Raw genomic sequence first — 11586 nt, forward strand, 5'->3', positions numbered from 1 at the left:
TTGGTGTGCAATGAATCTGAAATATATGAAAGTTTCATTTTTATCATCACATTATGGAAAATAATGACCTTTATCACAATATGCTAATTTTTTGAGAAGGACCTGTACATTGTGGTTCAGCGTCGTCTCTTACCGGACAGCTGAATGAGCTCGTGGTAAACGATGATGTCCTGCGGGCCGTTCAGGTTGCTGGCCAGCGTCACCACGTCAGAACCACTGAACTTGTTGGCGCCGTAGATGGCCTGGTTCTCACCGTCTGTCCAGAAGACCCGATCCTGCGCAGGGAATGGAGCAGATGCTGATCGTAGAAACGAGGACGAGACGATGCATTTATTTAAAACTAAACTGCTCAACTTTGAATGAACAACTCAAAACACCAGGACACTGATCAGGTTTGTTCCCTTCAGGGACGTCATCCTTCATCTCAGTCCTCACTCAAACTCCCTCCATGTCCTCTAACTGCGTCCATACATTGTCTTTTTCCTGGCAGCTGCATTTTTAACTTCCTCTTGGACGTGTCCAAACCACGACAGTCTGTCCTCTAACGTCTCCCAGTCCATCCAGTGCTGTACCTCTGATGATCTTGATCTAAGCAGAGGGACCCAACACCATGAACTAATAGGGATTGGGAACTTTTCTTTATAAAGACTGTTTATGAAACTGGCTCTCCTGGACCCTCCTGCTGCCCTCTGGTTTAAAAACGACCCCGGAGGTCTGGGTCATGTTAATAAAATTGTTGTACCTCAAAGACTGTGAGAGCAAAGGGATGAGCCAGGAAGTCTACAGACTGAAGAACTCTCTTCCTGTTGTCTCCGTTCAGGTCCACGCTGCAGAGGACGTGCAGCTTGGAGTCGACCCAGTACAGCCTGCCTTTGATCAGATCTGCAGAGTTCAGACCACAGCAGATCAGAAATCAACATTTTATTAACTGGGACCAGAAAACAACCCAAACAAAAAATTATGAACAGGATGACAAAAATAAACCAGAACCAAGCCACTGCACATGTGAACACCACAGGTTTTAAACTGGTTCTGCTCGTACCGAGTGCGATTCCATTGGGCCACTGGATGTCAGTCGCCACCAGAACCTGCCGGTCCACTCCGTTCATGCCAGACTTCTCGATCTTAGCTGGCTCGCCCCAGTCTGACCAGTACAGGAACCTACAGGACCAACACAAACATTACTATCCAAACACCGGATCGGGCCGGCATCTTGTCCAGATGGCATCAAAAGGCTGTCCCACCCACCCGGACAAGGGATCCACAGCGACAGACGCAGGTTCTTTGAGGTCTCTGCTGAACAGAACCTTCTGCTTTGTTCCATTGAAGTTGGAGACAGAAATGGTCTTGGTGCCGAGGTCCGACCAGTACAGGTTCTTGTAGATCCAGTCCACGGCGATTCCCACTGGAGACTGAACGTCCATCACCTTCTTATGGACGCCGGCATCTAGTTTATCCAGAACCGTGCTGGAAGAGACGACCGTAAATTTACAAAAAGGCTGAACATTCAACTCCTCGTCAAACCACGACATCCAGAAAGCTGCGTTGCCAGATGCACCATGAGTTCCACATTTAACGCGCTCGCCCACAAACTCCTCTAAAGTATCTACAGCACGGGCCAAGCATGACCGCGCTTTAATGTTGACCTTGATTTGTGACCTTGAAGCTGGGGTGACGTGCGACACTCTGAAGTTTCATTAATTTATTTTGAGCCGATCACAAGTTACAGGTGGGACTGGAGTTTACAAACATTCATAGATGATCTCAATGCGTTCACCTTTCGACACGGCCAGTGGTGGGACCAGTACCGCCAACGGTAAAACTAATGTTTCGTTAGCGGATTAGCATTTGCACCAATTTGGAAACAGTGGAATTAAACGTCCACTAAATTGGGTTTCACTAATAAAATGCACAAGCTTGTTGCCCTTTTGTGGGCGTGTCTTTGAGAGTTGGGCACGTCAGGCTTACTGCGTGTGCACGTGACTGGTCGACGCAGCTTCAACTGGAAGGAGACGCAGACGTGTGACGCAGCCCGAGTGAAAGTCTTAGAGGTTTAGCGTTAGCTTCTACAAAGTTATGTTTACGCGTTAGCGAAGCTAACTTTGTTAGCTGTTCCACCTCTGGACACTGAGTTTAATTTGGCGGGGAAAAAAACAAACAAAAAAAAATAAATAAAATAATGTTTGCAAAATTAAATAAATCAGTAAACGAGAAGATCTTAAATGCCCACAAACTGGAAGTACATTTAAAATTTACACAAATAAAGAAAGGGAAGAAAAAAAAAAAGTGTTGAACTGGCTTTTTAATTAAAGTCTAAATTATGGACGCCTGATTTCAGGTAGCTCCAAAATGTTTGTAAATGCAACTCGACCACCTCAGAGGTCCTTCTGCCTGGTCAAAGACAAAGTGGATTTTATGAAAACTTTGAGAAAAGCTGAAAAGATGAACACGTTTAACTGTTTGACAGATCGAGTTAATTTACCTGAAGATGGCCTTCTGACCCAGGTCGGCCCAGAACATGGTCTGCTGGTTGAAGTCTGCGTCCAGAGCCACGACGTTCCTCTGCTGCTCCACGATCTGAGTGTACTCCTTCCTCTCCAGACCCAGGCGGCGGACATCACGACGGTTGGTGAAGATCAGGCACGGCTCCTTACCTGAGGACCAACGGTTTGTTTACAAACACATTTGGTCCAAATTTAAAGTCGATCATGATCTTGTGACCTCAGAGCGACTCTCTGCTACTACCACACCAATTTATAAACCGCAGCAGTAAATAACCACTTCCATGTGGCCACCTTGAGCTGGGTTGCAGCCAAAAGGTTGATCAGGTGTACAACAACTCAAACATTTGGAGCTCAAGAGTTGTGACCCTCCTGCTGCCCTTGGGTCAAATGATCCCTGAAGCCTCGTTCAGCCTTAACCAAACGGCTTCGAGTTCGATTTCTTAATCATTTAATCTCATGATGTCGGTTTCAAAACTGAAACCTCGCGAGTCATTTTGACCCAAGGGTAGCAGGAGGAAAGAAATCTTTGTTAGCAAGGAGCAAAACAGATCAGTGGGGTGGGGGTGGGGGTGGGGGGGTTCATGTGTACAAGTTATTTTACCGAAACAAAAAATAAAAAAAAAACTTTTGCTCATGTTCAGGTTTAAAAGTTGTACAATTTAAAATAGGGATGCACGATGTTGTCGGCTGATATTAGCGTTAAAGTTTAATATCAGACATTCCATTAAAATAACTCGATATAAAAAAAGGCGCAGTTTTTGCCTGCAGCACAACATGATGACGTCACGTGCACCAACCTGATCTCACAGCAGAGGAAAATTCAAAATGTCGGCGGTGTGGAAGTTTTATTTTACATTTGTGAGGATGTTAGATTCTGAAGAACTATGGAATATGTTGAGCCTCAAGACATCGTCCCCAGTCAGATATTTTTGAGAAGCAACGTTACAAGAATTACAAGCCGTCATTTGACGTCATTGAGAAGCTAATAGCACGACATGTTGGGTGAGTTTTACCACAGACATCGTGTCAGCCCCGTGAGCATGATTGGTCTTACTGCACAATGAAAAGACAAAAACTATGAACTTCAAAAGTCTGTCCTTCACGCACAGGAGTGCAGAGGATCCACACTGCAGCTATAGGAACCTGGAACAAACCTCCACAGGTGAGACAGCATCACAGGTGATGACATTAATACTTTTAATTTAAGTTAAAGTGCTCTGCAGATCATATGGCTGTTACTGAATACATGTCACCAGCTCTTACAGCTGTTGCACAATTTTTGTAGCAAACATATCGGCCAAAAATCCAATATTGTGCATCCCCAATTTAAAACCGGCTCCGACTGAATGCCAGTCCAGATTAGACGGGTCAGAACGATCACGCTGCTGTTTGAACATCACAAGCAGTGTCGATGTCCTGACGCTGAGGGAATTCACCGGTGAATGTTTGCAGAGTTGGACGAGAGTGTTTTTCTGCAGTGGACTTGACAGAATGAAGTAAACCTTAATGTTTCTGATGATCCAGGCACAATGGCAGAGCCAGGGGGTGGCGGCCTTTGCCACCACAGATTAACCTTCTGACACCTTGAGTCCCCACATTTGGGATTGAGACCTTCCTTACGCCTTGATGCAGCCACACCCAAGTGGAAGGAGGCACCTCATTATTTTTAAAGTCGTGCTCACAACGTGCACGAGCAGACAGATGGAGGGTACTTCCAGCTCCACCTCGTTGCGTCGCGGGACAACAAGGCACCTCTGCCTCAGGTGAGCAGCTCCGTTATGCAGGAGCTGCTCACCTGAATCAAAAGGAATCCGTTGAGGTTCTGATGATCAGGACGCCTCCCTTTGGAGGTTTTCATGGAAGACCCAGGATTTACTGGAGGGATTACACCTCTGACTTGGAACACCTCGGGGTCCTCCAGGAGGAGCAGAGTGTCTCTGGGGAGAGGGAGGTCTGGAGTTCTCCGCTGGGCCCGTTGCCTTTGCAACCAGACTACACACAAGTCCAAGATTAGATTTACTCGTTCAGTAAATTTGAGGACGACATTAAAAATACGACCTTCAGTTTTAAGTTGGCCACAGATATCTGATCACTGCAGGAACAAACAGCTTTACAATGAACACGAGCCCGTGGAAGGACAAATTAAACGCTTCAGTGCTGAAATACACATGAAGCTGCACAGCTCAGGTGTTTAACGGACGACTCACCGACAGCCTTGCAGACACCGGTGGCTGGATCCATCTGGTACCCGTTGTGACACTCGCACTTGTATCCTCCCTTCAGGTTGATGCAGATCTGACTGCAGATGCCAGGATTCATGCACTCGTTGATGTCTGAATCCAGAGGAACACGTTTGATGAGTCACATGAAACCACTCGATCCTAAAACATCACAGGATTATTTAAGTTCTAATTTAAATACAGATTTAATCCGTTTCACAAGAAACTGCTCGCAGTCAAATCCATTTTGTGCCGATTGTACACTGGGTGTAAACCAGAGCTCTGCCGAGCATCCAGCTGGGTTTTAACTACAGACTGGATCAGGAACAGTTGGAGCCAAACCCGGCTCCATACATGGAACCGTTGGACCCGAGCGAGCTGAAGAACCTTCAGACAGACACGATTCATCTGAGCTTAACGTTTGAGGCCTGAAGTACAAAATAAGAGTAAGTCTTCAGGTATGGACTTTGTTTTAGATGTGAAATATCTACACAACAACCTTGTTTAAATATCTTCATGTTCTCAAGGACAAGTCCGGGATTCTCAATTTTGAGAGAAGTTATGGCATATAGTCGTCACGAGCTGCATTTTGACTCCTCCCACATCTGAGGTCAAGATTTAGGTCCCAGAACCACGGATTCTCTAAAACTAATAAAAAGCTGGTCTCTTCATGTCTAAGGTTCTCTGCAGGAGATCAAACCAGCGTGAGCAGGAACGCTGTGGAACAAACGAGACCAACAGAAACCAGAGCCCCGGACCTCCGCAGGTCTTGTGGTCGATGAGCTGCAGTCCAGGCGTGCAGTCGCACTCGAAGCCGATCACCATGTCTTTACAGATGTGAGAGCAGCCGCCGTTGTTCAGGAGACACTCGTTCAGATCTGAGGAAACAAAAACAGTCGGGTCACCCCCCACGAGGCGGGCAGAGAAATCATTCTGCAGCTCGCTTCAACCGAGAGAAAACTCACTGCACTCCTTCAGCGGCTCGTCGCTCCAGTCCGGACAGTCTCGGACCTTGTTGCACACTTTGCTCATGTCGACGCACTCGCCGCTGCGACACTTGAACTTCTCGGGTCCATTACACTGAGTCACTGCAGACACGCACACACGCACACACACACACACGTCAGGACTCAAAGGAAAAATGGAGCCAATTTACATCATACAGATCATAAATCTTCAGATCCAGACAAGGATCTTGTCAGACTAGAGTTGGTCCCAACATAAAATCCGACCTGGCCCCGTAGGTTTTTCCCCGGAACCCGACTCGAACCGACCAATTGTAAGTGTTTTGGGTCGAGCCAGCAGAACTCCGCTGTTCAACCCCAGAGCGTCCGACTCTTCAGCCTGTGGCTCCGTTTGCTACTGAACACTTTACACATTTAGTGTCGCTCTTCACATCAACATTTGTTGGATGGATTAGAGACAGGACTCCAGATGATGGACACCTGTTCAGGTAAGTTCAGACAGTCCCATTTTTTTTTTTTTTACAGTGCTCCTCAAATTTACGAGGAGGGTCACAGAGGGGGCTAAATAAAAACCTAAAGAATAATTCTTTAATCGTTTGAATATGAGCTCAAGTGTGTTTTACAGCTTTCAATCAGGTCGATTTGTCCCCGAGGGACACTGGAGGGCGGTGACGTTGCTGCGAGCTTATTGTTCTGGTTACGTTTCAACAAATTGAGGGATTTTGAGGTTGTTAGGAACAGCCATGTTTATCAAACCAAAAATAAATGCACTTTTCTAAACATGAAAGTCAAAAGCTACAAACCGGCAGCTGTCTGAACGTCCTGATGTCAAACTCAAACAATTCGGAGTAGCTTGGTGGAAGCAGCACTCACCGTTCTTACAGCCGACTTCGTCCGAGCCGTCGGCGCAGTCTCTGAGGCCGTTACATTGGCTGCTACCCAGAATGCAGTTCCCATCGTCACATTTAAACTGGTCCAACCCGCAGGAACGAGCAGCTGCACGAGAAACAAACCACGTTACACAAAGCAAAGAGAAAATATTCAGTTTGTAAGATACAACTAAAGCCAAGAGCTTAAAATCCTGAACCTGTGCAGCTGAAACCTACGGGTCATTTCTGGATCAGCTACAGCTCGAGTCTTAAGAGCAACAAACTTAGATCCTGTGACCTGTAAACCACTGACCAGAGCTCAAAACTTCAGCTGAAGTAAAATAAATGCATCCAACGTGTGATTCAGTTAGCTGTGAGGCGCCTTTATCAGCGGGGGACACAGGTCTCCAGTCCATCACAGGGACACAGAGACAAATGATCACCCACTCTCGCACCTACGGACCATTTAAAGTCAATTAGTCCAACATGCATGTTTTTGGTCTGTGGGAGGAAACCCATGCAGCACGGAGAGAACATGCAAACTCCACCCAGAAAGGCCCCCCAGGTCAGGGTTTAAAATCCAGCAAACTTTTGCCGAGAGGTGACAGCGAATGGGTCCCCATCAGTTGTCCCCTGGTCTGGATCTCATGTGTGCGTGTGTGTGTGTGCACGTACGACAGTTGGCCTCGTCGCTGCCGTCCTTGCAGTCGGGGTCTCCGTCACACCTCCACTTCCTGTGGATACACTCTCCCGAGCTGCACTGCATCTCGCTGGGCGAGCACTTGGCCGGCGGTGTGGGGTGGCGTCCACAGTGAGACGGACTCTCGTCCGACTGATCCTGAAGAGACAAAGACGTCCGTCCATACGTGAAGGGGAGGATTCGTTTTTAGTTCATGTTTTAGTCAAAAGTAATCAACTTCAAAGACTCAAAGTTAACCCGAGAGTCTGACTAAAATCTCATGAAACAAATTTAATCCAAACAGATTCACAGAAACTCAAGATTTAAAGAAAAAAAAAAAAAAAAAAAAAAAAAAAAAAGACAAAATGACCATCACTCCAAGAAACCGTTCAGGTCTGATGAAGGAAAACTTCCTTCAGTGTTCCCACACTCCAAGTCCAACAATTTAATATTTCTCCTCATCCTCAACAGAACCGCCCGTGAAGCTGGAAACCCACTTGAAGGGTTGAAGTCTTCACCAGCTGAGGATCAAGTCCCACCTTCAGACCTGCTCGGATCATATGACTCAACCCGACCAGAGCTCAGGAGGGGGAGGAGTGTCTGATGCTTTCATCATCATCTGAAAGAAGCTCGTGGGAGCAGAGTGATGAAGCGTGAGGAAACTGGATCAGGAACTCGGGACTGAAGGAACGAGAACGGGAGCTTCTGAACCGTCTGATAAACAAGTCCTGGTCTTTAAAATGTCCAGATCAAACCTTCATGACTTTAAAGACGTTCAGCCATGACGAGGATCTGTGCCGAGCTGAAAACAAATATTTTATATTTTAAACATCGACGCCCGTCTCTCGCCCACTGGTTTTACAAACATCATGGGAGGAAGAGAAACTTCCCACAGCAGGAAATTCACAATTCTTTGAAAACTGTTTTTCTTCAGTCTTTGACAAGTCGCATGCAAAACTTCAAACCAAATAAACCATTAACATTTAGTTCAAGGATCTCCATGGTCAGGTCATGGAGGCTGCAGGTCCAGGAGTCAACTCCAGCTCCTCCTGGAGGAGCCTGAGGTTCCCAGACCAGAGGGGCTTCATAAGCCCTGCAGATTGTTCTGGGTCCACCTGGGGGCTCTTCAGTGGGAAAACTACCAAATGGAGGTGTCCTGATCAGATGAACCTCCTCAGCTGACTCCTTTTGATGCAGAGGAGCAGCTCAACTTAAAGCTCCCCCGGATGATGGAGCTCCTTTCATCTCCAAGGCAAAGCCCACCCCCTACAAAAAAATTTTGTAATAAACTCGTTTATGATATTTTCTGTAAAAATTCTGAGAAGCTGCAACTGCTCAGGTTGTATTTTCAGGACCACCTGGTCTTGTGTGGACTTGAGGACCAGCCCAACCCGTTCAACATCCCAGAACTCGTACCTGGCAGTCCACGTCGTCGTCGCACACCCAGCTGGCCGGGATACACGACGAGTTCCCGCACTGGAACTCGCTGGGGCTGCAGGAGGACGGAGCGCAGTCCACCTCGTCAGAACCGTCCCCGCAGTCGTCCTCGCCGTTGCACATGAAGTTACGGGAGACGCAGCGGCCGCTGGTGCAGGTGAACTCGTTCAGCGCACAGGTGACGTTACCTGGGAGGAGGAGAGCACGTCAGGACTGCAGGAGGTGTCGATTTAATGCAGAGTCAGCATTTACCCAACCATGAGTCAGCATTCAGACCATTACATGTTCGGCTTCAAACATTGTTCCAACAACTTCAGATGGTCCAACACCACCACACCTTTAGCTACAAGTTTGGGTCCAAGAACCACTGCAGCCTTTAGCTACTATTTCAGCTTGCTGCTTCAGCTGATGGAGTAGTTACTCGGGGTTCTGTTTAACGTTCCTACAGTTTCATCGCCCACTGTGAACCAACGAGCTGAAACCGACTATAGCTGTGACACAGACTCGCTGAGCCTCAGCCGGGTCCAGGTTCTGTTCCACAGCAGTGATGAGTCGGGGAAGTGGACCTCGAGGCAGCCACAACATTTCTGCAACTCTCAGCAGAATAAATAATCAATCCCTCCACAGGGAGGCAAACTGAGGAGTGCTCAGGGTCAGACTCCAAGAAGTTTCCTTCTTTGAAGATTTTAATTTGGTGACAAAAAGAAACGAGTCCCAGCAGCAGCAGGTCTGACGGGAACAGACGGGTTTTTAAATCAAAGAACTGAAAATAAATTCACTGAATTGTTTTTAATTGGAGACCGATTGAACTCTTTTACCTCCCGACTGATTAGAAGCTACATGAAACTCCCCTCGAACAAAAACAAGAGTCTGCAGTTCACGACCTGGAAGTCCTCCAGAGACGAGACCTGGAGGGTCCAGCGAGTCTCACATGAGTCCGGTCTGAGCTCCACCCACCACAGTTGACCTCGTCCTCTCCGTTGTCGCAGTCCGTCTCTCCGTCACATTTCCAGAACACCGGGATGCACTGGGTGGTTACAGGTCCGCAGCTGAACTCGTTCACGCGGCACGTCCTCATGTCTGCAGAACAAACAAAACACCGTTTACATCAACAACATCATCCACATCAACAACAACAACATCCACATCAACATCCACATCAACAACAACAACAACATCCACATCAACATCCACATCAACATCAACAACATCATCCACATCAACAACAACAACAACAACATCAACATCCACATCAACATCAACATCTTCTGGGAGTTTTCAGGCTCGACTTGTTTGAGCCAAATGAAAAAATAAAATAAAAATCTGAAGTAATTTAGGGTTTAAAGATGGACCTGCAGGAGGTTTGAACTGGATCCTGGTGGATTAATTAATCTCACTGCATCATAAGTCTGAGCTCCAAGTTCATTTATTTAAAAAGTTTAAACTGAGATTCAAACTATTGTTCCAAGTTTAATTTTCCCTCCTAAACAGCCGACGGTCTCCATCAGCTCATATTTGTCTAAATACCAGACTTCACCACAGGTAACAGGTCAGAAATCCAACGTTACATTTAAAGCACTTTAAAAGTTGTAGATCTTAAAACTGCACCTACGCAGTCAATCATTTGATTTCTTTATCGCAGCAACAAACGTCCAGTTTTGTAAAAATCTGAAGTTTCAGCGTCTAAGATGTAAAATTGAAATGCATTTCATGAAACAAACTGTAGTTTGATACAAATAATTTTAGAGCAGTGGAGGCTCAGAGGCTCTAAAACTGAAAGAAGCGAACGTTCAGAGGGTCCACGAAGCTCTAAAGAGGAAAATTGTGAAACATTTCAGCAGCTTGTGCCACAGAAAGTCTAAAGTGCAGAGAACAAGCAGGTGTCCTGATGCATCTTGGGTCAGAGGGCGAGCACCATCCTTCAGAGGGATCCAGCTGCTGAATGAACCACCACTGAAGCTTTAGAGGCCAGAGGGGGACGTTGACGACACCTGGGTTAAAATTAAATCTCAGGAAGTCCAACATTTTACTGACCACATCAACTCTGTGGATAAATACATCAAGTTCACACAAGATGTAAAAAAAAAAAAAAATGGCAGGTTGGCTTTCTTGGACTGTGAGGTCTCAGTTTCTGAGGACATTTACAAACTGAAGTACCACAAACCCACCCACACAGACCAGTATTTGCAGTTTGACTCCCATCACCCTTTGGAGCACAAGTTAGGAGTCATCAGGACTCTGTACCACAGAGCAGACAGCGTCCCCACTAGCTCAGGAGCCAGGCAGAAGGAGAAATCCCACACAAGACAGACTCTAGTCTAGAGCAGGGGTACCCAAACATTCTCCCTGAGAGGGCCAAATTTAAAATCTATCAAAGGGATGAGGGCCAAATGCAATAATGAAATGCAAATACTTTAAAGTCCATTAATTAGTTATTTAACCTTCAATTCTGTATAAACATCACAGAACAGGCTGCGTTGATGGTGGGGGTCCTCCCCCAGAGTATTTTGAATAAAGTACATGCCATTTCCTGCATTTTAGTGTATTTTACAAAGGTTTATTACAGTAGATTAACATGAAACCAAAGATGTAAATTCATTATTGAAATTTACTGCAAAGCTGCAGCTCCGCAGGTAAGAGGTATTCACTTCAGGACAAATTGAGGTTGCCGATTGGTCAGTTGCTGACATGCTGGATTGATTGACAGGTGGCAGGACTAAAGTGTGTAAAAAAAAATAATAAAATAAAAATCATAGATTTTACTGGCCCGTTTAAACTGTCATTTATTCCATATTCAATATTTTGGGGAATCCAAGGTTTGAAAACCATTTCCTTACAAAATCTTAATGATTTATTTTTCCAAGAGGTGTCAAGTTTAAATTTAGGGGCGCTTGAGCACCCAAAAAAAAAAAA

At 46.0% G+C, this 11586-nt stretch overlaps 1 protein-coding gene across 1 annotated transcript in view; it reads right to left on the bottom strand.

Annotated features, from left to right (window-relative positions):
- The window catches only part of vldlr (very low density lipoprotein receptor), a 33399-nt gene that overhangs the window by 11745 nt on the left and 10068 nt on the right, over window positions 1-11586 (bottom strand). The window contains exons 4-15 of the mRNA XM_037692120.1: window positions 9631-9753; window positions 8653-8861; window positions 7233-7395; window positions 6562-6684; window positions 5689-5811; window positions 5482-5601; window positions 4712-4837; window positions 2483-2654; window positions 1249-1467; window positions 1043-1161; window positions 743-882; window positions 134-275 (exon numbers count right to left, since the gene is read on the bottom strand). Of these exons, the coding sequence (XP_037548048.1) occupies window positions 134-275; window positions 743-882; window positions 1043-1161; window positions 1249-1467; window positions 2483-2654; window positions 4712-4837; window positions 5482-5601; window positions 5689-5811; window positions 6562-6684; window positions 7233-7395; window positions 8653-8861; window positions 9631-9753 (1779 nt within the window). The remainder of the gene's footprint in view (window positions 1-133; window positions 276-742; window positions 883-1042; window positions 1162-1248; window positions 1468-2482; window positions 2655-4711; window positions 4838-5481; window positions 5602-5688; window positions 5812-6561; window positions 6685-7232; window positions 7396-8652; window positions 8862-9630; window positions 9754-11586) is intronic.

The sequence above is a fragment of the Nematolebias whitei genome, chromosome 18, assembly GCF_014905685.2.
Source record: "Nematolebias whitei isolate Nwh7 chromosome 18, NemWhi1, whole genome shotgun sequence".
Lineage (NCBI taxonomy): Eukaryota > Metazoa > Chordata > Actinopteri > Cyprinodontiformes > Rivulidae > Nematolebias > Nematolebias whitei.